At 48.4% G+C, this 27,316-nt stretch overlaps 1 protein-coding gene across 1 annotated transcript in view; it reads left to right on the forward strand.

Moving 5' to 3' along the window:
* nbeal2 (neurobeachin-like 2) overlaps positions 1 to 27,316 on the forward strand; it is a 140,251-nt gene that overhangs the window by 61,543 nt on the left and 51,392 nt on the right. Inside the window, 14 exon segments of the mRNA XM_046334980.1 lie at positions 3,318 to 3,648; positions 4,151 to 4,233; positions 5,389 to 5,481; positions 7,694 to 7,771; positions 7,774 to 7,873; positions 9,014 to 9,147; positions 13,839 to 13,998; positions 16,617 to 16,719; positions 18,562 to 18,715; positions 19,698 to 19,853; positions 22,458 to 22,617; positions 23,764 to 23,852; positions 25,430 to 25,605; positions 26,161 to 26,719. Of these exon segments, the coding sequence (XP_046190936.1) occupies positions 3,318 to 3,648; positions 4,151 to 4,233; positions 5,389 to 5,481; positions 7,694 to 7,771; positions 7,774 to 7,873; positions 9,014 to 9,147; positions 13,839 to 13,998; positions 16,617 to 16,719; positions 18,562 to 18,715; positions 19,698 to 19,853; positions 22,458 to 22,617; positions 23,764 to 23,852; positions 25,430 to 25,605; positions 26,161 to 26,719 (2,376 nt within the window).

The raw sequence follows: 27,316 nt of genomic DNA on the forward strand, positions 1-27,316 counted from the left end.
CCTGGGTCCATTACGGCTATTAGCCATCCTGCTGCATTAGCCATCCTGGGTCCATTAGCCATCCTGGGTCCATTAATTAGCCATCCTGGGTCCATTAGCATCCTGGGTCCATTAACCATCCTGGGTCCATTACGGCTGCATCAACCATCCTGGGTCCATTACGGCTCCATTAGCCATCCTGGGTCCATTAACCATCCTGGGTCCATTACGGCTGCATTAGCCATCCTGGGTCCATTAGCCATCCTGGGGCCATTACGGCTGCATTAGCCATCCTGGGTCCATTAGCCATCCTGGGTCCATTACGGCTGCATTAGCCATCCTGGGTCCATTACGGCTGCATTAGCCATCCTGGGTCCATTACGGCTGCATTAGCCATCCTGGGTCCATTACGGCTGCATTAGCCATCCTGGGTCCATTACGGCTGCATTAGCCATCCTGGGTCCATTACGGCTGCATTAGCCATCCTGGGGCCATTACGGCTGCATTAGCCATCCTGGGTCCATTACGGCTGCATTAGCCATCCTGGGTCCATTACGGCTGCATTAGCCATCCTGGGTCCATTACGGCTGCATTAGCCATCCTGGGTCCATTACGGCTGCATTAGCATTACGGCTGCATTAGCCATCCTGGGGCCATTACGGCTGCATTAGCCATCCTGGGCCATTACGGCTGCATTAGCCATCCTGGGGCCATTACGGCTGCATTAGCCATCCTGGGGCCATTACGGCTGCATTAGCCATCCTGGGGCCATTACGGCTGCATTAGCCATCCTGGGTCCATTACGGCTGCATTAGCCATCCTGGGTCCATTACGGCTGCATTAGCCATCCTGGGTCCATTACGGCTGCATTAGCCATCCTGGGTCCATTACGGCTGCATTAGCCATCCTGGGTCCATTACGGCTGCATTAGCCATCCTGGGTCCATTACGGCTGCATTAGCCATCCTGGGGCCATTACGGCTGCATTAGCCATCCTGGGGCCATTACGGCTGCATTAGCCATCCTGGGGCCATTACGGCTGCATTAGCCATCCTGGGGCCATTACGGCTGCATTAGCCATCCTGGGGCCATTACGGCTGCATTAGCCATCCTGGGTCCATTACGGCTGCATTAGCCATCCTGGGTCCATTACGGCTGCATTAGCCATCCTGGGTCCATTACGGCTGCATTAGCCATCCTGGGTCCATTACAGCTGCATTAGCCATCCTGGGTTTCAGGAAGAGTTGTGGATTCGAGTCATAAAACTTGGACTCGAGTCACATATTTGATGACTTGAGACTCGACTTGATAGAAAATAAAATAACTTGACTTGGACTTGAAGCCTCAAGACTCGGGACTCGATTTGAGACGGATGACTTGAAATAATCTGGCCAGTTTTTGTAATGATTTGTCACTCATTTTGTGGCATAGAGTCTACTTGGATTACACACAGACAGAGACAGTAGCCGCAGCATCACCCTTGCAAAAAAAAAAAGATTGGCTAGAGAAATGCACACTCTGAACACTGATTGGACCAGCAAACTGTCAATCAACACAGGTTGGGTGAGCTAGCGAATAGATTGCTGATTTGCTGTACAGCTATAGGATCGGGTGTAGCACAAACCTCAAATTGTATGGAGAGAGAATTGCCTATATAAATATGCAGCTCCAAAACAAACGTGGTAATCAAGAATATGAACTGTTTACTCTGCAAGCTCACCAGCAATGGAGCAACAATTTACTAGCGCAGGTCTACTGGTCTTTAGGTAGGTAACAATTTACTAGCATAGGTCTACTGATCTATAGGTAGGTAACAATTTACTAGTATAGGTCTACTGATCTATAGGTAGGTAACAATTTACTAGCATAGGTCTACTGATCTATAGGTAGGTAACAATTGCTTGACATTTATAATTTCTAAAGTTTGCATTTGGAATGTCGTTGTTATGCTGAATTATTACTGTGGTGAAGACACACCATAGGAGTGGAGAGGGATTGTTGGTACGTTCTTGTTGTTACGTCTCTTGTTGTTACGCTCTTGTTGTTGGTACGTGTCTCGTTGGTACGTCTCTCGTTGGTACGTGTCTTGTTGGTACGTTGTTGGTACGTCTCTTGTTGGTACGTGTCTGTTGTTGGTACGTCTCTTTGTTGTTGGTACGTACGACTCTCGTCTCTTGTTGGTACGACTCTTGTTGGTACGTCTCTTGTTGGTACGTCTCTCGTTGGTACGTCTCTCGTTGGTCGTCTCTCGTTGGTACGACCTCTCGTTGGTACGTCTCTCGTTGGTACGTCTCTGGTACGTTGGTACGTCTCTCGTTGGTACGTCTCTTGTTGGTACGTCTCTTGTTGGTACGTCTCTTGTTGGTACGTCTCTCGTTGGTACGTCTCTCGTTGGTACGTCTCTCGTTGGTACGTCTCCCGTTGGTACGTGTCTCGTTGGTACGTCTCTTGTTGGTACGTGTCTTGTTGGTACGTCTCTTGTTGGTACGTGTCTTGTTGGTACGTCTCTTGTTGGTACGTCTCTTGTTGGTACGTCTCTCTTGTTGGTACGTCTCTCGTTGGTACGTGTCTCGTTGGTACGTCTCTCGTTGGTACGTGTCTCGTTGGTACGTCTCGTTGGTCTGTCTTGTTGGTACGTCTCGTGTCTCGTTGGTACGTCTCTCTCGTTGGTACGTCTCGTCTTGTTGGTACGTCTCGTTGAGTACGTCTTGTTGGTACGTCTCTTGTTGGTACGTCTCTCTTGTTGGTACGTCTCTTGTTGGTACGTACGTCTCTTGTTGGTACGTCGTCTCTGGTACGTTGGTACGTCTCTCGTTGGTTGGTTGGTACGTCTCGTTGGTACGTCGGTACGCTCTCTTGTTGGTGTCTCGTTGGTACGTGTCTTGTTGGTACTCTTAAGTCTCTCGTTGGTACGTCTCTCGTTGGTACGCCTCTCGTTGACCTCTCGTTACGTCTCTCGTTGGTACGTCTCTCGTTGGTACGTCTCTCGTCTCGTTGGTCGTGGTCTCGTTGGTACGTCTCTGGTTGGTGTCTTGTTGGTACTCTCGTTGGTACGTGTCTTGTTGGTACGTCTCTTGTTGGTACGTCTCTGGTACGTCTCGTTGGTCTCGTACTCTCGTTGGTACGTCTCTCGTTGGTACGTCTCTCGTTGGTACGTCTCGTTGGTACGTCTCTTGTTGGTACGTCCTACTGGGTCTGACTGGGTGAACAGCTAACAGAAACACAACGATCTTGTCTAACTTTATCCTCCCTCCCTCCCTACACCCTCCTTTCTTATTCACTCCCTCCTCCCTCCCTCCTCCCTTCCTACTTCCTCTCCCATACTCCCTCCCCCTGTAGCCTTTCACCTCCTGTTGTATTGGCTCAGCAGGCCACCGTACCACTACCACCACCACCTCCCCCACCCTGCCTCCTCCCTCCCTCCACCCAGCAGAGATGGGCTTCCCCGCCCACGCTCCCCCCATCACCCGCTCCCAGTCCTTCCCAGCCTCCTTTGCGGCAGGCCGCTGGGGGCCTGGGCCCCTGCGTGACGCTCCCGTCCACACCATCCCCGCCGGGCTGCAGGATACGGAGTGGGGCACGCCCACCTCACTGGACGGGCTCCTGGGGACCGCCTTCATCTGTCATGAGGCCCTGCAGCCAGCGCACACCAAGGCCCTATACACAGCTGGTACACACACACACCAAGGCCCGGTACACTGCTGGTACACACACACACCAATGCCATATACACTGTTAGTACACACACACACACACACCAAGGCCCTATACACTGCTGGTACACACACACACCAAGGCCTTTACTTTATTGCCCTGAGGGGTAATTGGTCTGAACATTAAAAAGTGATGCTGCTTTCACATAGAATATCACATCATTATACAGCATCAATCATATAAGCACCCCTCTTCCCATCCGCACAAGGCTGTGACTTGGTGGTCAGTTCCACATGGTTTGAGGCCTACTGGTCAGACTCCAGTTGTTGTCTTTGACCCTCTTCTACATCCGTCTACCCTACTAGTTAGTTGTTTTATTTACAGGGGGACCAAACATTGTATACAGTACACACGGTACACACACTAGCTAGGCCACACACACTAGGGCCATACATTCTGCAGGTATCTACACACACCCAACACACTATATATAGTAACCTTGTAACCCTCCCTCCCAGGCCCCAACCATGTGTCCCTGTTCAAGGCAGATGGAGAGCTGTCGGACCTCAACAGTAAACTGCTTCTCTACTACACTCCTCAGGTGGGTGGCTCACTCACAGGCTCCTCCCAGACACAGGCTCCTCCCAGAACACAGTTACAATGTTACATAGTTACAATGTACTAAAAACAGGTAGTAACGCTGTAGTAACAACAGGTAGTAACGGTGTAGTAACAACAGGTAGTAATGCTGTAGCAACAACAGGTAGTAATGCTGTAGCAACAACGGGTAGTAACGCTGTAGCAACAACGGGTAGTAACGCTGTAGTAACAACAGGTAGTAACGCCGTAGTAACAACGGGTAGTAACGCCGTAGCAACAACGGGTAGTAACGCTGTAGCAACAACGGGTAGTAACGCTGTAGCAACAACGGGTAGTAACGCTGTAGCAACAACGGGTAGTAACGCTGTAGCAACAACAGGTAGTAATGCTGTAATAACAACAGGTAGTAACGCTGGAGCAACAACAGGTAGTAATGCTGTAGTAACAACAGGTAGTAATGCTGTAGCAACAACGGGTAGTAACGCTGTAGCAACAACGGGTAGTAACGCTGTAGCAACAACAGGTAGTAACGCTGTAGTAACAACAGGTAGTAACGCTGTAGTAACAACAGGTAGTAACGCTGGTAGCAACAACAGGTAGTAATGCTGTAGTAACAACGGGTAGTAATGCTGTAGTAACAACAGGTAGTAATGCTGTAGTAACAACAGGTAGTAACGCTGTAGCAACAACGGGTAGTAACGCTGTAGTAGTAACAACAGGTAGTAACGCTGTAATAACAACAGGTAGTAACGCTGTACAACGGGTAGTAACGCTGTAGCAACAGTAATGCGGGTAGTAACAACAGCTGTAGTAACAACGGGTAGTAACGCTGTAGTAACAACGGGTAGTAACGCTGGAGCAACAACAGGTAGTAACGCTGTAATAACAACGGGTAGTAACGCTGTAATAACAACAGGTAGTAACGCTGATGGCAGCAACAACAGGGTAGTAATGCTGTAGTAACAACGGGTAGTAATGCTGTAGTAACAACAGGTAGTAATGCTGTAGTAACAACAGGTAGTAATGCTGTAGTAACAACAGGTAGTAATGCTGTAGTAACAACAGGTAGTAACGCTGTAGTAACAACTGTGGTAGTACGCTGTAGTAACAACTGGTAGTATGTATGCTGTCATTAAAACACTTGTATTTGTCTCAGGCCTTCAAGAGTCAGATCTGTGTGGACCTGTCTCCTAACCACCAGTATGATGGCAGACTGACAGGCCACAGGGTGGTGAACTGGGACATCAAGGTGTGTTGCTATTCATTCTCCCTCCAACAGTTGCTACTTTCTTTGTTGGCTGTCTGTGTTTGTCCAAGAGCTCAGTAAACAAGTTGTGACTCTGTGTCAACATCACTGTGCTGTGGTATGTCTCTGTGTCTGACTGTTCTCTGTGTCTGACTGTGTATGTCAAGACTGTGACTGTGTGTATGTCTCTGTGTCTGACTGTGTATGTCTCTGTGTCTGACTGTGTATGTCTCTGTGTCTGACTGTGTATGTCTCTGTGTCTGACTGTGTGTATGTCTCTGTGTCTGACTGTGTATGTCTCTGTGTCTGACTGTGTTTGTCTCTGTGTCTGACTGTGTATGTCTCTGTGTCTGACTGTGTGTATGTATGTCTCTGTGTCTCTGTGTCTGACTGTGTGTGTATCTCTGTGTGACTGTGTATGTCTGACTGTGTGTATGTCTCTGTGTCTGACTGTGTATGTCTCTGTGTCTGACTGTGTGTATGTCTCTGTGTCTGACTGTGTGTATGTCTCTGTGTCTGACTGTGTGTCTGACTGTGTATGTGTCTCTGTGTCTCTGTGTCTGACTGTGTATGTATGTCTCTGTGTCTGACTGTGTGTATGTGTGTATCTCTGTGTCTGACTGTGTCTGACTGTGTGTGTGATGTATGTTTCTGTGTGTGTATGTATGTATGTCTCTGTGTCTGACTGTGTGTGTATGTCTCTGTGTCTGTGATGTCTGTGACTGTGTGTATGTCTCTGTGTATGTCTCTGTGTCTGTGTGTATGTCTCTGTGTCTGACTGTGTATGTGTCTGACTGTGTATGTCTCTGTGTCTGACTGTGTGTATGTCTCTGTGTCTGACTGTGTATGTCTCTGTGTCTGACTGTGTTTGTCTCTGTGTCTGACTGTGTATGTCTCTGTGTGTCTGACTGTGCAACATCTGTCTGACTGTGTATGTCTCTGTGTCTGACTGTATGTTTCTGTGTCTGACTGTGTGTATGTCTCTGTGTCTGACTGTGTTTGTCTCTGTGACTGTGTGTATGTCTCTGTGACTGTGTGTATGTCTCTGTGTCTGACTGTGTGTATGTATGTTTCTGTCTCTGTGTATGTATGTATGTCTCTGTGTCTGACTGTGTGTGTATGTCTCTGTGACTGTGTGTATGTCTCTGTGTGTGTGTATGTCTCTGTGTCTGACTGTGTGTATGTCTCTGTGTCTGACTGTGTGTATGTCTCTGTGTCTGACTGTGTATGTCTCTGTGTCTGACTGTGTGTCTGTCTCTGTGTCTGACTGTGTGTATGTCTCTGTGTCTGACTGTGTATGTCTCTGTGTCTGACTGTGTATGTCTCTGTGTCTGACTGTGTATGTCTCTGTGTATGTCTCTGTGTCTGACTGTGTGTATGTCTCTGTGTCTGACTGTGTGTATGTCTCTGTGTCTGACTGTGTATGTCTCTGTGTCTGACTGTGTATGTCTCTGTGTCTGACTGTGTGTATGTCTCTGTGTCTGACTGTGTGTATGTATGTCTCTGTGTCTGACTGTGTATGTCTCTGTGACTGACTGTGTATGTCTCTGTGTCTGACTGTGTGCATGTATGTATGTTTCTGTGTGTGTATGTATGTGTGTGTATGTCTCTGTGTCTGACTGTGTGTATGTCTCTGTGTCTGACTGTGTCTGTGACTGTGTCTCTGTGTCTGACTGTGTATGTCTCTGTGTATGTCTCTGTGTCTGACTGTGTGTCTGACTGTGTATGTCTCTGTGTCTGACTGTGTGTATGTCTCTGTGTCTGACTGACTGTGTGTATGTCTCTGTGTCTGACTGTGTGTATGTCTGTATGTTTCTGTGTCTGTTTCTGTGTCTGACTGTGTGTATGTCTCTGTGTCTGACTGTGTATGTCTCTGTGTCTGACTGTGTGTATGTCTCTGTGTCTGACTGTGTGTATGTCTCTGTGTCTGACTGTGTGTCTCTGTGTCTCTGTGTCTCTGTGTCTGACTGTGTATGTCTCTGTGTCTGACTGTGTGTATGTCTCTGTGTCTGACTGTGTGTATGTCTCTGTGTCTGACTGTGTGTATGTCTCTGTGTCTGACTGTGTGTATGTCTCTGTGACTGTGTGTATGTCTCTGTGACTGTGTGTATGTCTCTGTGTCTGACTGTGTGTATGTATGTCTCTGTGTGTGTATGTATGCATGTCTCTGTGTCTGACTGTGTGTATGTATGTCTCTGTGTGTGTATCCCTGTAGGATGTGTTGAACACAGTGGGGGGCATGGGGGTTCTACTGCCCCTCCTGGAACAGGTGTGTGAGCCAGAGCAGGCGGAGGGGGAGGAGGTCAGGAGACGTCAGACCTGCTGGGACCAGAACTAACCTGTAGCTCCTCCCGGGGGCCTGTCGGCATGCTGCTGCCACTGGGCAAGTCCTCCGGTCAGTAGCCTGTACAGGGTCCAGTGTGTGTTTGTACTGCTGTATGTGTGTGTTGGAGATAACAGAGAGACAGATATATTATACTGTATTATCAACTGGGGGGTTCCAGCCCTGAATGCTAATTGGCTGAAACAGCATTTCAGCCATGTGTATATCACACAATATACCCACAGGTATACTTGTTTACTGCTCTAATTACATTGGTAACCAGTTTATAATAGCAGTAAGGCACCTCTGGGATTTGTGATATATGGCCAATATACCACGGCTAAGGGCTGTGTCCAGACTGTACTCTGCTTTGGGTTGTGCCTAAGAACAGCCCTTAGTCATTGTACATTCATATGGTCAATATACCACGGCTAAGGGCTGTGTCCAGACTATACTCTGCTTTGGGTTGTGCCTAAGAACAGCCCTTAGTCATTGTACATTCATATGGTCAATATACCACGGCTAACATTCAATAAGCCAGAGGGGATGTGTTATATGGTCAATATATGGTCAATATACCACGGCTAATTACTGTGTGTATGTAAAAATAAATGTTTTGTAATACCACGGCTTTCAGCCAATCAACATTCAGGTCTCGAAACGGTTCTATCCCTGAATGCCGATTGGCTGACAGCCGTGGTATATCAGACCGTGTACCATGGGTATGACAAAACATTTATTTTTACTGCTCTAATTATGTTGGTAACCAGTTTATAATAGCAATAAGGCACCTCAGGGGGTTTGTGGTATATGGCCAATATACCACTGCTAAGGGGCGTGTTGCGTCGTGCCTAAGAACAGCCCTTAGCCGTGGTATATTGGCCTTATACCACACCCCCTCGGGCCTTATTGCTTAATTAACATACTTTGCAAGGTCAGTGGGTGTTAAAGAGCTACGTTACTGGGAATATTGATTGAATTTAGTAGTTTGGACATTTTGATTTTGGAAATGGTGCTCCGTGAACACTGATGAAGCGCTATCGTACTCAATAGGCTAATTTTACATAAATGAATGTGTGTGTGTGTGGTGTGTGTGTGTGTGTGTGTGTGTGTGTGTGTGTGTGTGTGTGTGTGTGTGTGTGTGTGTGTGTGTGTGTGTGTGTGTGTGTGTGTGTGTGTGTGTGTGTGTGTGTGTGTGTGTGTGTGTGTCAGATGGTCGGCTGGAGAGGAACAGTGTAGCAGCGTTCCTGCTGATGGTGAAGAATCTAATTCATCATCACCCTGTCAACCAGGAGAGCCTACTGAACTGCCACGGACCCAGCATTATAGGAGCCATGCTCACTAAGGTACTGGCCCATTATAGGAGCCATGCTCACCATGCTCAAGGTACTGGCCCATTATAGGAGCCATGCTCACTAAGGTACTGGCCCATTATAGGAGCCATGCTCACTAAGGTACTGGCCCATTATAGGAGCCATGCTCACTAAGGTACTGGCCCATTATAGGCCATGCATTATGGCCCAGGAGCCATGTTCACTAAGGTTCTGGCCCATTATAGGAGCCATGCTCACTAAGGTACTGGCCCATTATAGGAGCCATGCTCACTAGGGTACTGGCCAATTATAGGAGCCATGCTCACTAAGGTACTGGCCCATTATAGGAGCCATGCTCACTAAGGTACTGGCCCATTATAGGAGCCATGCTCACTAGGTACTGGTCCATTATAGGAGCCATGTTCACTAGGGTACTGGCCAATTATAGGAGCCATGCTCACTAAGGTACTGGCCCATTATAGGAGCCATGCTCACTAAGGTACTGGCCCATTATAGGAGCCATGTTCACTAAGGTTCTGGCCCATTATAGGAGCCATGCTCACTAGGGTACTGGCCCATTATAGGAGCCATGCTCACTAGGGTACTGGCCCATTATAGGAGCCATGCTCACTAGGGTACTGGCCCATTATAGGAGCCATGCTCACTAAGGTACTGGCCCATTATAGGAGCCATGTTCACTAGGGTACTGGTCCATTATAGGAGCCATGTTCACTAGGGTACTGGCCCGTTATAGGAGCCAAGCTCACTAAGGTACTGGCCCATTATAGGAGCCATGCTCACTAGGGTACTGGCCCGTTATAGGAGCCATGCAAACTAGGGTACTGGCCCATTATAGGAGCCATGTTCACTAGGGTTCACAATGGGAATGACTTAGATTTAAGTAGCAGCTAAAACCTGGGTCATGTTATTGTGTGTAGATGTGTATCCATAGTAGCTAATGACCAGAGCCATCATCATCCTACAGTACTGTAGTAGCTAATGACCAGAGCCATCATCATCCTACAGTACTGTAGTAGCTAATGACCAGAGCCATCATCATCCTACAGTACTGTAGTGGCTAATGTCCAGACCAGAGCCATCATCCTACAGTACTGTAGTAGCTAATGACCAGAGCCATCATCATCCTATGGTACTGTAGTGGCTAATGACCAGAGCCATCATCATCCTACAGTACTGTAGTACTAATGACCAGAGCCATCATCATCCTACAGTACTGTAGTAGCTAATGACCAGACCAGAGCCATCATCAATCATCCTACAGTACTGTAGTAGCTAATGTCCAGACCAGAGCCATCATCATCCTACAGTACTGTAGTAGCTAATGACCAGAGCCATCATCATCCTACAGTATTGTAGTAGCTAATGACCAGAGCCATCATCATCCTACAGTACTGTAGTAGCTAATGACCAGAGCCATCATCATCCTACAATACTGTAGTGGCTAATGACCAGATTAGATCCATCATCATCCTACGGTACTGTAGTAGCTAATGAGACCAGAGCCATCATCATCCTACAATACTGTAGTAGCTAATGACCAGAGCCATCATCATCCTACAATACTGTAGTAGCTAATGACCAGAGCCATCATCATCCTACAATACTGTAGTAGCTAATGACCAGAGCCATCATCATCCTACAGTACTGTAGTAGCTAATGACCAGACCAGAGCCATCATCATCCTACAGTACTGTAGTAGCTAATGACCAGACCAGAGCCATCATCATCCTACGGTACTGTAGTAGCTAATGACCAGAGCCATCATCATCCTACAGTATTGTAGTAGCTAATGACCAGAGCCATCATCATCCTACAGTACTGTAGTAGCTAATGACCAGACCAGAGCCATCATCATCCTACAGTACTGTAGTAGCTAATGACCAGACCAGAGCCATCATCATCCTACAGTACTGTAGTAGCTAATGACCAGAGCCATCATCATCCTACAGTACTGTAGTAGCTAATGACCAGAGCCATCATCATCCTACAGTACTGTAGTAGCTAATGACCAGAGCCATCATCATCCTACAATACTGTAGTAGCTAATGACCAAAGCCATCATCATCCTACAGTACTGTAGTAGCTAATGACCAGAGCCATCATCATCCTACAGTACTGTAGTAGCTAATGACCAGAGCCATCATCATCCTACAATACTGTAGTAGCTAATGACCAGAGCCATCATCATCCTACAATACTGTAGTAGCTAATGACCAGAGCCATCATCATCCTACAATACATTCCAGAGGAGGTTTCTAGGAGCGTAGAGGAAGGGGGGCTGGTGGTGTGACAGGAAATGAGGGTATATATGACTGCTGGGCTGAGCATCCTGTTCGGAAACCCTGCTCTAACGATCCCCCCACACACACACACACACACACACACACACACACACACACACACACACACACACACACACACACACACACACACACACACACACACGGACGTATGCGTGCGCACGCACTCGCAGACACACATACAAACACAACACACACACGCCCCCCTCACACACACACACAATGTCACACTGACTCACACATGCCCCTCCCCAGTAGGACAGATAAACAGTACAGACACCTTGGTTCCTCTGATTCTCCCTACACACACACACACTCCCTACACAATTAGTCATTTGACTCACACACTTGGTTCACTGATTCTCCCAGTAGGACAGGTGAACAGTACAACACCCCTCTGATTCTCCCTACAGTAGGACAGATAAACAGTACCCCTCATCTGACACACACAGTGATTCTCCCAGTCAGATAAACAGTACCACACTGACACACACATTGTCACGTTGAGTGACTTCCTTAACAGTAGGACAGATAAACAGTTTTGGTTCCTCTGATTCTCCCTAGTCATTTGACACTTGGTTCCTCTGATTCTCCCTACAGTAGGACAGATAAACAGGACAGGTGAACAGTACAGACACCTTGGTACCTCTGATTCTCCCTACAGTAGGACAGATAAACAGTACAGACACCTTGGTTCCTCTGATTCTCCCTACAGTAGGACAGATAAACAGTACAGACACCTTGGTACCTCTGATTCTCCCTACAGTAGGACAGATAAACAGTACAGACACCTTGGTTCCTCTGATTCTCCCTACAGTAGGACAGATAAACAGTACAGACACCTTGGTTCCTCTGATTCTCCCTACAGTAGGACAGATAAACAGTACAGACACCTTGGTTCCTCTGATTCTCCCTACAGTAGGACAGATAAACAGTACAGACACCTTGGTTCCTCTGATTCTCCCTACAGTAGGACAGATAAACAGTACAGACACCTTGGTTCCTCTGATTCTCCCTACAGTAGGACAGATAAACAGTACAGACACCTTGGTTCCTCTGATTCTCCCTACAGTAGGACAGATAAACAGTACAGACACCTTGGTTCCTCTGATTCTCCCTACAGTAGGACAGATAAACAGTACAGACACCTTGGTTCCTCTGATTCTCCCTACAGTAGGACAGATAAACAGTACAGACACCTTGGTTCCTCTGATTCTCCCTACAGTAGGACAGATAAACAGACACACCTTGGTTCCTCTGATTCTCCCTACAGTAGGACAGATAAACAGTACAGACACCTTGGTTCCTCTGATTCTCCCTACAGTAGGACAGATAAACAGTACAGACACACCTTGGTTCCTCTGATTCTCCCTACAGTAGGACAGATAAACAGACACACCTTGGTTCCTCTGATTCTCCCTACAGTAGGACAGATAAACAGTACAGACACCTTGGTTCCTCTGATTCTCCCTACAGTAGGACAGATAAACAGTACAGACACCTTGGTTCCTCTGATTCTCCCTACAGTAGGACAGATAAACAGTACAGACACCTTGGTTCCTCTGATTCTCCCTACAGTAGGACAGATAAACAGTACAGACACCTTGGTTCCTCTGATTCTCCCTACAGTAGGACAGATAAACAGTACAGACACCTTGGTTCCTCTGATTCTCCCTACAGTAGGACAGATAAACAGACACACCTTGGTTCCTCTGATTCTCCCTACAGTAGGACAGATAAACAGTACAGACACACCTTGGTTCCTCTGATTCTCCCTACAGTAGGACAGATAAACAGTACAGACCTCATCTCTCTCTCCCTCCCCCTTCTCTTTCTCTCTCCCTCCCCCGTAGGACAGATCTCTCTCCTCCTCTGATTCCTCCCTAAACCCCTGTCTCTCTCCCTCTCCCTCCCCCTTGGTCTCTCTCTCTCTCTCTAAACAGTACAGACCCTCCTCTCTCTCTCTCCCAGATAAACTCCCCCTGTCTCTCTCTCCCTCTCCCTCCCCCTTGTCTCTCTCTCCCCTCCCCCCTTGTCTCTCTCTCTCCCTCCCCCGATCTCAGACTCCCTCCCCCTGTCTCTCTCCCCCTCCCCCGTCTCTCTCTCTCTCCCAGTCCCCTTGTCTCTCTCTGATCCCCCCAGTCAGATAAACTCTCACCCCTGTCCTCTCTTCTCCCCGTCCTCTCTCTCTCTCTTCCTCCCCTACCTGTCTCTCTCCCCTCTCCCTCCCTCTTGTCTCCTCTCTCTCTCTTCCTCCCCCGTCTCTCTCTCTCCCTCCCCCGTCCTCCCCCCTCCCCTGTCTCTCTCTCTCCCTCCCCCTGTCTCTCTCCCTCCCCTGTCTCTCTCTCCCTCCCCCGTCTCTCTCTCCCTCCCCCGTCTCTCTCTCCCATCTCTTTCTCCTAGGTCCCAGGTAGTATGATGGATATGTCTGTTCTGATGGCGTGTCAGTTCCTGTTGGAGCAGGTATCCAGTGAGGAGAACAGTCCGTTGCTCGTGCAGCTCTACCAACACCTGCTATTTGACTTCCGCATCTGGAGCAACAGCCACTTCGCTGTGTGTCTGGGTAAGAGCAGTCAGGCATTATAGCCTGGTAGCCAGTAGACTTCCACATCTGGAGCAACAGCCACTTCGCTGTGTTTCTGGGTAAGAGCAGTCAGGCATTATAGCCTGGTAGCCAGTAGACTTCCACATCTGGAGCAACAGCCACTTCGCTGTGTGTCTGGGTAAGAGCAGTCAGGCATTATAGCCTGGTAGCCAGTAGACTTCCACATCTGGAGCAGCAGCCACTTCACTGTGTGTTTGGGTAAGAGCAGTCAGGCATTATAGCCTGGTAGCCAGTAGACTTCCACATCTGGAGCAACAGCCACATCGCTGTGTGTCTGGGTAAGAGCAGTCAGGCATTATAGCCTGGTAGCCAGTAGACTTCCACATCTGGAGCAGCAGCCACATCGCTGTATGTCTGGGTAAGAGCAGTCAGGCATTATAGCCTGGTAGCCAGTAGACTTCCACATCTGGAGCAGCAGCCACATCGCTGTGTGTTTGGGTAAGAGCAGTCAGGCATTATAGCCTGGTAGCCAGTAGACTTCCACATCTGGAGCAGCAGCCACTTCGCTGTGTGTTTGGGTAAGAGCAGTCAGGCATTATAGCCTGGTAGCCAGTAGACTTCCACATCTGGAGCAGCAGCCACTTCGCTGTGTGTCTGGGTAAGAGCAGTCAGGCATTATAGCCTGGTAGCCAGTAGACTTCCACATCTGGAGTAGCAGCCACTTTGCTGTGTGTCTGGGTAAGAGAGAGCAGTCAGGCATTATAGCCTGGTAGCCAGTAGACTTCCACATCTGGAGCAGCAGCCACTTCGCTGTGTGTCTGGGTAAGAGAGAGCAGTCAGGCATTATAGCCTGGTAGCCAGTAGACTTCCACATCAGGAGCAGCAGCCACTTCGCTGTGTGTCTGGGTAAGAGCAGTCAGGCATTATAGCCTGGTAGCCAGTAGACTTCCACATCTGGAGCAGCAGCCACTTCGCTGTGTGTCTGGGTAAGAGCAGTCAGGCATTATAGCCTGGTAGCCAGTAGACTTCCACATCTGGAGTAGCAGCCACTTTGCTGTGTGTCTGGGTAAGAGAGAGCAGTCAGGCATTATAGCCTGGTAGCCAGTAGACTTCCACATCTGGAGTAGCAGCCACTTTGCTGTGTGTCTGGGTAAGAGAGAGCAGTCAGGCATTATAGCCTGGTAGCCAGTAGACTTCCACATCTGGAGCAGCAGCCACTTCGCTGTGTGTCTGGGTAAGAGAGAGCAGTCAGGCATTATAGCCTGGTAGCCAGTAGACTTCCACATCAGGAGCAGCAGCCACTTCGCTGTGTGTCTTGGCAAGAGCAGTCAGCCACTGTAGCCTGGTTGCCAGTTCTGTAGGCCTTTGAACATCAGAGCAGTTGTTGGCTAAAGCACAAACAGATCTGGGAGGGTTATGTCTAGCGTGTCGTCCCTACAGTGTGCAAGACTATCCCAGTATCAACAGACTTTGGTCGGCTCTGTCAAAGCTAACTCTGCCCCTTTCATATGCATGTAGAAGCTCTGTCAAAGCTAACTCTGCCCCTTTCATATGCATGTAGAAGCTCTGTCAAAGCTAACTCTGCCCCTTTCATATGCATGTAGCAGCTCTGTCAAAGCTAACTCTGCCCCTTTCATATGCATGTAGCAGCTCTGTCAAAGCTAACTCTGCCCCTTTCATATGCATGTAGAAGCTCTGTCAAAGCTAACTCTGCCCCTTTCATATGCATGTAGCAGCTCTGTCAAAGCTAACTCTGCCCCTTTCATATGCATGTAGCAGCTCTGTCAAAGCTAACTCTGCCCCTTTCATATGCATGTAGCAGCTCTGTCAAAGCTAACTCGGTGGTCCTTCTGTAGCTCAGTTGGTAGAGCATGGCGCTTGTAACGCCAGGGTAGTGGGTTCGATCCCCGGGACCACCCATACGTAGAATGTATGCACACATGACTGTAAGTCGCTTTGGATAAAAGCGTCTGCTAAATGGCCTATATTATTATTATTATTATAACTCTGCCCCTTTCATATGCATGTAGCAGCTCTGTCAAAGCTAACTCTGCCCCTTTCATATGCATGTAGCAGCTCTGTCAAAGCTAACTCTGCCCCTTTCATATGCATGTAGCCCAGGGACTTGTGGAGACAGACTGAGACATAACCCTTTGGTACAGAGGGAATATATTATCATAACTATTACCCACTAATACTGTCTGAATCAATGCCCTCCAGGATGTAAGTCTGTACTCGTGACATCATATAAATTAATGCTGTTTTCCAGTGGTACATTTTCAGACTGCATTGTCAATAACATAGTAGTGAAGGACTTGTGTCCTAAATAACACCCTATTCCCTATATAGTGCACCACTACTTTTGGTAGTGCCTTAAATAGGGAATAGGGTGCCATTCGAGACACACCCAATGTGTGTGATGTGTTGTCTGTGAAGGTCATGTCCAGTACCTCATATTGATGTGTTGTCTGTGAAGGTCATGTCCAGTACCTCATATTGATGTGTTGTCTGTGAAGGCCATGTCCAGTACCTCATATTGATGTGTTGTCTGTGAAGGCCATGTCCAGTACCTCATATTGATGTGTTGTCTGTGAAGGCCATGTCCAGTACCTCATATTGATGTGTTGTCTGTGAAGGCCATGTCCAGTACATGTCGTCTGTGATCAAGGATGGGAAGCATCGCATGAGGAAGAAGTATGGAGTGCAGTACATCCTGGATACCATACGGACACACTACAGGTACCTCAACATCCCTTTACACTCCAGGTACCTCAACAACCCTTTACACTACAGGTACCTCAACATCCATTTACACTCCAGGTACCTCAACAACCCATTACACTCCAGGTACCTCAACATCCCTTTACACTCCAGGTACCTCGACATTTACACTCCAGGTACCTCAACAACCCTTTACACTCCAGGTACCTCAACATCCCATTACACTCCAGGTACCTCAACAACCCTTTATACTCCAGGTACCTCAACAACCCTTTACACTCCAGGTACCTCAACATCCTATTAAACTACAGGTACCTCAACATCCCTTTACACTCCAGGTACCTCAACATCCCTTTACACTCCAGGTACCTCAACATCCCATTACACTCCAGGTACCTCAACATCCCATTACACTACAGGTACCTCAACATCCCATTACACTCCAGGTACCTCAACAACCCATTACACTACAGGTACCTCAACATTTACACTACAGATACCTCAACAACCCATTACACTACAGGTACCTCAACATCCCTTTACACTCCAGGTACCTCAACAACCCATTACACTACAGGTACCTCAACAACCCATTACACTACAGGTACCTCAACATCCCTTTACACTACAGGTACCTCAACATCCCTTTACACTACAGGTACCTCAACATCCCTTTACACTACACAGGTACCTCAACATCCCATTACACTCCAGGTACCTCAACAACCCTTTATACTACAGGTACCTCAACATCCCTTTACACTACAGGTACCTCAACGTCCCTTTACACTACAGGTACCTCAACATCCATTTACACTCCAGGTACCTCAACATCCCATTACACTCCAGGTACCTCAACATCCCATTACAATCCAGGTACCTCAACATCCCTTTACACTCCAGGTACCTCAACATCCCTTTACACTCCAGGTACCTCAACGTCCCTTTACACTACATGTACCTCAACACCCCATTACACTCCAGGTACCTCAACAACCCTTTACACTACAGGTACCTCATCATCCATTTACACTCCAGGTACCTCAACATCCCATTACACTACAGGTACCTCAACAACCCATTACACTCCAGGTACCTCAACATCCTATTACACTCCAGGTACCTCAACATCCCATTACACTCCAGGTACCTCAATATCCCATTACACTCCAGGTACCTCAACAACCCATTACACTACAGGTACCTCAACATTTACACTACAGGTACCTCAACATCCCTTTACACTCCAGGTACCTCAACAACCCTTTACACTATACAGGTACCTCAACAACCCATTACACTCCAGGTACCTCAACAACCCTTTACACTACACAGGTACCTCAACAACCCATTACACTCCAGGTACCTCAACAACCCTTTACACTACACAGGTACCTCAACAACCCATTACACTCCAGGTACCTCAACATCCCTTTACACTCCAGGTACCTCAACAACCCATTACACTCCAGGTACCTCAACATCCCTTTACACTCCAGGTACCTCAACATCCCTTTACACTCCAGGTACCTCAACATCCCTTTACACTCCAGGTACCTCAACAACCCTTTACACTACAGGTACCTCAACATCCATTTACACTCCAGGTACCTCAACATTTACACTCCAGGTACCTCAACATCCATTTACACTCCAGGTACCTCAACAACCCTTTACTATGGTAATCATAATATTGATGGCACAAATGATGAATTATGAGTTATCTATGCTTCTTAAAAATGATAGCCTCCATGTAGATGGTAAAAATGTATGATAGATGTATGTAGATGTTGTTGTCACTGTTGTTTGTATGCCTCCATATGTCCATAATCTGATGAGTTCATCTCTGTGTGCTCTCAGTGTGGAGAAAGATGGCAGTCCTCTGTCTGATGAAAAGCAGACTGTTCAGATCTCTCTGTTCTCTCTGCTGAGAGACTTCCTCCTCAAGTGTCCTACTGCTGAAGAGCTCCACAGCATCTTGGCCTACACACTGGCTATAGGAGAAGAGCAGCAGGTACGCACGCTAACGGAGACATGCTTACTCCTTGTCTTTATTCAGAGGGGTTTTGGATCTAACCATGTCCTTTCTTGAACCCTATTATAATTCCATTCACATGTCTCCTCCCTCTCTTTCCCTCTCTCCCTCTTTGCTTTCTATCCTCTGCCATCTCCCCTCTTCTCAACCTCCCACCTCTACGTCCCCTCTTCTCAACCTCCCACCTCTACGTCCCCTCTTCTCAACCTCCCACCTCTACGTCCCCTCTTCTCAACCTCCCACCTCTACGTCCCCTCTTCTCAACCTCCCACCTCTACGTCCCCTCTTGCCAACCTCCCACCTCTACGTCCCCTCTTTTCAACCTCCCACCTCTATGTCCCCTCTTCTCAACCTCCCACCTCTACGTCCCCTCTTCTCAACCTCCCTCCTCTAACTCTCCTCTATTTCTACTCCCATCACTTACTCTCACCGTCCTCTTTTCTCCCCCCTCTCACTCTCTCCCCACCCCTCTCTTACCCTCTCCCCATTACCTTATTTCTCTCTCCACTCCCTATATTCATCCCAATCACTTACTCTCCACCCCTCCCTCTCTCTCTCCACCCCTCTCTTTCTCTCTCAACCTCTCTCTCTCTCTCTCTCAACCTCTCTCTCTCTCTCTCTCTCTCTCTCTCTCTCTCTCTCTCTCTCTCTCTCTCTCTCTCTCTCTCTCTCTCTCAACCCCTCCCTCTCCCCCTCCCTTCTCTCTCTCAACCCCTCCCTCTCCCCCTCCCTTCTCTCTCTCAACCCCTCCCTCCTCCCTCTCCCTCCTCTCTCTTTCCACCCCTTCCCTCTTCTCTCTCTCTCCACCCCTTCCCACCCCTTCCCTCTTCTCTCTCTCTCCACCCCACCCTCCCCCCCCCTCCCTCTTCTCTCTCTGTCTCTCTCTCTCTCTCTCTCTCTCTCTCTCTCTGTCTCTCTCTCTCTCTCTCTCTCTCTCTCTCTCTCTCTCTCTCTCCATCAGGTGGTGAGTGCGTTAGACGTGGTTTACAGTCTGTTGAGGAGCAGCCCTCCCAGAGAGCAGGTCCAGGCTGTACTGTTGGAGTGGGGAGTAGAACAGCTCTACTGTCTGCTGCTCAAACCCAGCTTTGGAGATGAGGTTAGGGAGAGAGTCTTCAGGGTGAGTCAGTCTGCTGCATCACACCACCATTACACTACCACATCACACCACCACGCCAACACCACCACCACACTAACACCACACTAACACCACCACCACACTAACACAAACACCACCACACTAACACCACCACCACACTAACAAAAACACCACCACACTAGCACCACCACACTAGCACCACCACCACCACACTAGCACCACCACACTAACACAAACACCACCACACTAGCACCACCACCACCACACTAGCACCACCACACTAGCACCACCACCACCACACTAACACTACCACCACACTAGCACCACCACCACCACACTAGCACCACCACCACCACACTAGCACCACCACCACACTAGCACCACCACCATCACACTACCACTACGACCACATCACACTACCACTACGACCACATCACACCACTACCACCACATCACACTACTACTACCACCACATCACACTACTACCACCACCACATCACACTACCACCACCACCACATCACACTACTACCACCACCACATCACACTACTACCACCACCACATCACACTACTACCACTACCACCACCACATCACACTACTACCACCACCACACTCACACTACTACCACTACCACCACCACATCACACTACTACCACCACCACATCACACTACTACCACCACCACATCACACTACTACCATCACCACATCACACTACTACCACTACCACCACCACATCACACTAGCACCACCACATCACACTAGCACCACCACCACATCACACTACTACCACTACCACATCACACTACTACCACCACCACATCACACTACTACCACTACTACCACCACCACATCACACTACTACCACTACCACCACATCACACTACCACCACCACATCACACTACCACCACCACATACCACCACCACACCACACTACTACCACCACCACATCACACTACTACCACCACCACATCACACTACTACCACCACCACATCACACTACCACTACTACCACCACCACATCACACCACCACTACCACCACCACATCACACTACTACCACCACCACATCACACTACCACCACCACCACATCACACTACCACCACTACCACATCACACTACCACCACTACCACCACCACATCACACTACTACCACTACCACATCACACTACTACCACCACCACATCACACTACTACTACCACCACATCACACTACCACCACTACCACCACCACATCACACTACCACCACTACCACATCACACTACCACCACTACCACCACCACATCACACTACCACCACTACCACCACCACATCACACTACTACCACCACCACATCACACTACTACCACCACCACATCACACTACCACCACCACCACATCACACTACCACCACTACCACCACCACATCACACTACCACCACTACCACCACCACATCACACTACTACCACTACCACCACCACATCACACTACTACCACCACCACATCACACTACCACCACTACCACCACCACATCACACTACCACCACTACCACCACCACATCACACTACCACCACCACCACACACACTACTACCACCACCACATCACACTACCACCACCACCACCATCACACTACTCACACCACCACCACATCACACTACTACCACCACCACATCACACTACCACCACTACCACCACCACATCACACTACCACCACTACCACCACCACATCACACTACCATCACTACCACCACCACATCACACTACCACCACTACCACCACCACATCACACTACCACCACTACCACACACACTACTACCACATCACACTACCACCACTACCACCACCACATCACACTACTACCACTACCACATCACACTACCACCACACCACCATCACACCAACATCACACCAGCATCTCACCACCACACCAACATTACACCACCACACCAACATAACACCAACATCTCACCACCACACCGACATCTCACCACCACACCAACATCTCACCATCACACCAACATCTCACCACCACACCAACATAACACCAACATCTCACCACCACACCAACATAACACCAACATCTCACCACCACACCAACATCTCACCACCACACCACCATCACACCAACACACCAACATCTCACCACCACACCAACATTACACCACCACACCAACATCTCACCACCACACCAACATCTCACCATCTCACCACCACACCAACATAACACCAACATCTCACCACCACACCAACATAACACCAACATCTCACCACCACACCACCATCACACCAACACACCAACATCACACCACCACACCAACATTACACCACCACACCAACATAACACCAACATCTCACCACCATCACACCACCACACCACCACATATTAGACCCTCTGTCAGTCAGTATTTTGACCACTGCTGGGGTAAAGCAGGAAATCTGGAATCCTCCAACCAGGACTTCTGGAAAACCTGTGCATGTTGGGGAATTGACCAAAGATACTGCAACTATAGCCATTCTATGTTCAGAGTTTTACCTAGTCATACACTCAATACACAAACTCCCCGTCTGTCTTTCCTAGTTTATCTGAGCCGTAGGTCAGTGTTGTTGTTCATCTCCTGCTCTCCTCCTTGGTCACTGACGCAGGTTCTGTACAAGATCCTGAAGAGTGAACGAGTGTCTGAGCGCGCCAAGCAACGTGTCAAGTTGAAGGATTTTGGATACCTCGGTCTTGTTTGTTTTCTAGGAGACGTCCCCGTAACCATGACCACCGTGCGCTGTCTTTACGAGCAGGTCCTCGCTACAGGTAGGCCTCAAATATAGCCTCTGGTCGTGTCCCAAATGGAGCCCCATTCCCTTTATACAGTCTAGTAAACTACCAGGGCCCATTGTGCCCTGTCAAAAGTAGTGCACTCTATAGGGACTAGGGTTCTCATAGGGCTCTGGTCAAAAGTAGTGCACTATGTAGGGACTAGGGTGCCATTTGGGTGTCAACAACTCTGTGTTGTTGTTTTCGGAGCACTGCTTTGCTATATCTTGGCCAGGTCGCAGTTATAAATGAGAACTTGTTCTCAACTTGTCTACCTGGTTAAATAATGGTTAAATAAAAAATGTCATAAAAAATGTCAGGTCTGTTTTTGTCCTGTTTGTCTGTACAGTCATCCTTTTACAATGCATTTTGTTCTTGTATTGATGGCTCGTCTTCAGAAAGGCTTTAGAGATGAAATGTCAACATGAAACAGTCTCAACTATAACCTTGTTGTTCCTATAGTATGTATATCTATAGGGGATATATTTGACTGTGTATAACCCCTCTCCTTGTTGTTCCTATAGTATGTATATCTATAGGGGATATATTTGACTGTGTATAACCCCTCTCCTTGTTGTTCCTATAGTATGTATATCTATAGGGGATATATTTGACTGTGTATAACCCCTCTCCTTGTTGTTCCTATAGTATGTATATCTATAGGGGATATATTTTACTGTGTATAAACCCTCTCCTTGTTGTTCCTATAGTATGTATATCTATAGGGGATATATTTGACTGTGTATAACCCCTCTCCTTGTTGTTCCTATAGTATGTATATCTATAGGGGATATATTTGACTGTGTATAACCCCTCTCCTTGTTGTTCCTATAGTATGTATATCTATAGGGGATATATTTGACTGTGTATAACCCCTCTCCTTGTTGTTCCTATAGTATGTATATCTATAGGGGATATATTTGACTGTGTATAACCCCTCTCCTTGTTGTTCCTATAGTATGTATATCTATAGGGGATATATTTGACTGTGTATAACCCCTCTCCTTGTTGTTCCTATAGTATGTATATCTATAGGGGATATATTTTACTGTGTATAAACCCTCTCCTTGTTGTTCCTATAGTATGCATATCTATTGGGGATATACTTTACTGTGTACATCTGATTGTCATTGTTTTGTGTAGATGCCACTCCTAACTTCAGAGACCTGCTGGCTGTGGTCCACCTGTCCCATCGTGCTGAGCTCACTGTCCGTCTGGACGTCTGTCGCAAGGTCAGTCCTTACCTACTCTAATCTTCTTTCCCTTCCACTGTCCTGTTTCCCCACCTCTAGTCCTCTTTACCCCACCCCCTCTAGTCCTCTTTCCCCACCTCTAGTCCTCTTTCCCCACCTATAGTCCTCTTTTCCCACCTCTAGTCCTGTTTCCCCACCTCTAGTCCTGTTTCCCCACCTCTAGTCCTGTTTCCCCACCTCTAGTCCTGTTTCCCCACCTCTAGTCCTGTTTCCCCACCTCTAGTCCTCTTTCCCCACCTCTAGTCCTCTTTCCCCACCTCTAGTCCTGTTTCCCCACCTCTAGTCCTCTTTCCCCACCTCTAGTCCTCTTTCCCCACCTCGAGTCCTCTTTCCCCACCTCGAGTCCTCTTTCCCCACCTCTAGTCCTCCGCCCCCATCTCTAGTCCTCTTTCCCTTCCACTGTCCTCTTTCCCCTCCTCTAGTCCTCTTTCCCCACCTCTAGTCCTCTTTCCCCACCTCTAGTCCTCTTTCCCCTCCCCTAGTCCTCTTTCCCCTCCTCTAGTCCTCTTTCCCCACCTCTAGTCCTCTTTCCCCACCTCTAGTCCTCTTTCCCCACCTCTAGTCCTCTTTCCCCTCCTCTAGTCCTCTTTCCCCTCCTAGTCCTCTTTCCCTTCCACTGTCCTCTTTCCCCTCCTCTAGTCCTCTTTCCCCACCTAGTCCTCTTTCCCTTCCACTGTCCTCTTTCCCCTCCTCTAGTCCTCTTTTCCCTCCTCTAGTCCTCTTTTCCCTCCTCTAGTCCTCTTTCCCCACCTCTAGTCCTCTTTCCCCACCTCTAGTCCTCTTTCCCTTCCACTGTCCTGTTTCCCCACCTCGAGTCCTCTTTACCCCACCTCTAGTCCTCTTTCCCCACCTCTAGTCCTCTTTCCCCCACCTCTAGTCCTCTTTTCCCACCTCTAGTCCTCTTTCCCCTACTCTAGTCCTCTTTCCCCACCTCTAGTCCTCTTTCCCCACCTCTAGTCCTCTTTCCCCACCTCTAGTCCTCTTTCCCCACCTCTAGTCCTCTTTCCCCACCTCTAGTCCTCTTTCCCCTCCTAGTCCTCTTTCCCCTCCTAGTCCTCTTTCCCTTCCACTGTCCTCTTTCCCCTCCTCTAGTCCTCTTTCCCCACCTAGTCCTCTTTCCCTTCCACTGTCCTCTTTCCCCTCCTCTAGTCCTCTTTTCCCTCCTCTAGTCCTCTTTTCCCTCCTCTAGTCCTCTTTCCCCACCTCTAGTCCTCTAGAGCTACAGCTACAGGTATAGACTATTGGGCAGCTACAGGTATAAACTATTGGGCAGCTACAGGTATAGACTATTGAGCAGCTGAAGGCTTGATTGTTCCCTGTGTTTCTCTTTCTCTCTCTTTCCCACTGCTCTCTCCCTCTCTCTCCCCCCTCTCTCCATCGCTCCTCTCTCTCTCTCTCTCTCTCTCTCTCTCTCTCTCTCTCTCTCTCTCTCTCTCTCTCTCTCTCTCTCTCTCTCTCTCTCTCTACATTGCTCCCCTCTCTCTCTCTCTCTCTCCATCGCCTCTCTCTCTCTCTCTCCTCTCTCCTCTCTCCTCTCTCCTCTCTCCTTCTCCCAGCTCTTCTACCTGATCTATGACAATGAGGACTATGTTCGTCAGCTGGCCCGTCAGCCAGGCTGGCAGGATGTGTTAACTAAGCTCTATATGAAGGAGTCCTATGAGTCTCGTGGTCCCTCCCTGGCAGGCTCCAGCACCCACAGCTCCCTGGACCCCTCCTCCCGCCCCCCTCTCAGGTAGGGATGAGTTCCATTAGTCGATTGAGGGAATCTGTATCGATTCGAAAAGTTGGGAATCAATAATAACTTATGTGATATTTTATATTTCTGGACAATAAACAAGATAGTTTCTGGATTCAGCTCTACCGCTGCTATAGATCAGTTAACATGTGTTCAGCTCTATCCCTGCTATAGATCAGTTAACATGTGTTCAGCTCTATCCCTGCTATAGATCAGTTAACATGTGTTCAGCTCTTCCCTGCTATAGATCAGTTAACATGTGTTCAGCTCTATCCCTGCTATAGATCAGTTAACATGTGTTCAGCTCTATCCCTGCTATAGATCAGTTAACATGTGTTCAGCTCTTCCCTGCTATAGATCAGTTAACATGTGTTCAGCTCTATCCCTGCTATAGATCAGTTAACATGTGTTCAGCTCTATCCCTGCTATAGATCAGTTAACATGTGTTCAGCTCTATCCCTGCTATAGATCAGTTAACATGTGTTCAGCTCTATCCCTGCTATAGATCAGTTAACACACAATTCTTACTAAATGTTGAACTGCTCCCCTCAGGAGAGATCACAGCATGGTCATAGAGGACTCTCAGTACGCTCACACGGACGTCTTCCTCCCTTACACCTCGCCGGACGATGAAGAGGAGGAGGAGGGAGACGGCGAGGGCCTGGGAGGGAGGAATATCTCAGAGCGTTTCTCCGACCTCTCTCGGTCTTCCCCTAACAGCAGTGGAGGCACGTTGAAGGACTTTGACGACTCTCTCCAATTTAAGTGGTTTGACTCAGTAGAGCAGGGGAGCCGCTCGTCCTCCCTGTCCAACACCGTGGACATCCCCTCCGGTCGGCCCCAAGAGGAGGCTCTCTACCACCCTCTGTCCCCCTTCGGCACCTCACCCTTTGAGCTGGAGCTGGGGGGTATGAGGGGTGAGAAGGGAACATGGAACCACAACCCTGTGGGGGGTAGTCAGGCAGGCACCCCCTCCCCCCTGGAGCAGAGCCGGTCGTTCCCCTCTCTGAGACCCAGGAAGAGCTCCAGTCTGTCCAACGTGCTGGACGACACCAACTATGGAACTGACCCCCGGGCAGCTGACACCATCTCCAACACCTCCAACCCACAGGTACTGCTGCCCTAACCTTAACCTTAACCCTAACCACAGGTACTGCTGCCCTAACCTTAACCCTAACCACAGCTACTGCTGCCCTAACCTTAACCTTAACCCTAACCACAGGTACTGCTGCCCTAACCTTGACCCTAACCACAGGTACTGTTATCCTAACCTTAACCCTAACCACAGGTACTGCTGCCCTAACCTTGACCCTTACCACAGGTACTCTTATCTTAACCTTAGCCCTAACCACAAGTACTGTTATCCTAACCTTAGCCCTAACCACAGGTACTCTTATCTTAACCTTAACCCTAACCACTGGTACTGTTATCCTAACCTTAACCCTAACCACAGGTACTCTTATCTTAACCTTAGCCCTAACCACAGGTACTGTTATCCTAACCTTAGCCCTAACCACAGGTACTGTTATCCTAACCTTAACCCTAACCACAGGTACTCTTATCTTAACCTTAGCCCTAACCACAGGTACTCTTATCTTAACCTTAGCCCTAACCACAGGTACTCTTATCTTAACCTTAGCCCTAACCACAGGTACTGTTATCCTAACCTTAGCCCTAACCATAGGTACTCTTATCTTAACCTTAGCCC

This window comes from Oncorhynchus gorbuscha, unplaced genomic scaffold (genome assembly GCF_021184085.1).
Source record: "Oncorhynchus gorbuscha isolate QuinsamMale2020 ecotype Even-year unplaced genomic scaffold, OgorEven_v1.0 Un_scaffold_634, whole genome shotgun sequence".
NCBI classification, from domain to species: domain Eukaryota; kingdom Metazoa; phylum Chordata; class Actinopteri; order Salmoniformes; family Salmonidae; genus Oncorhynchus; species Oncorhynchus gorbuscha.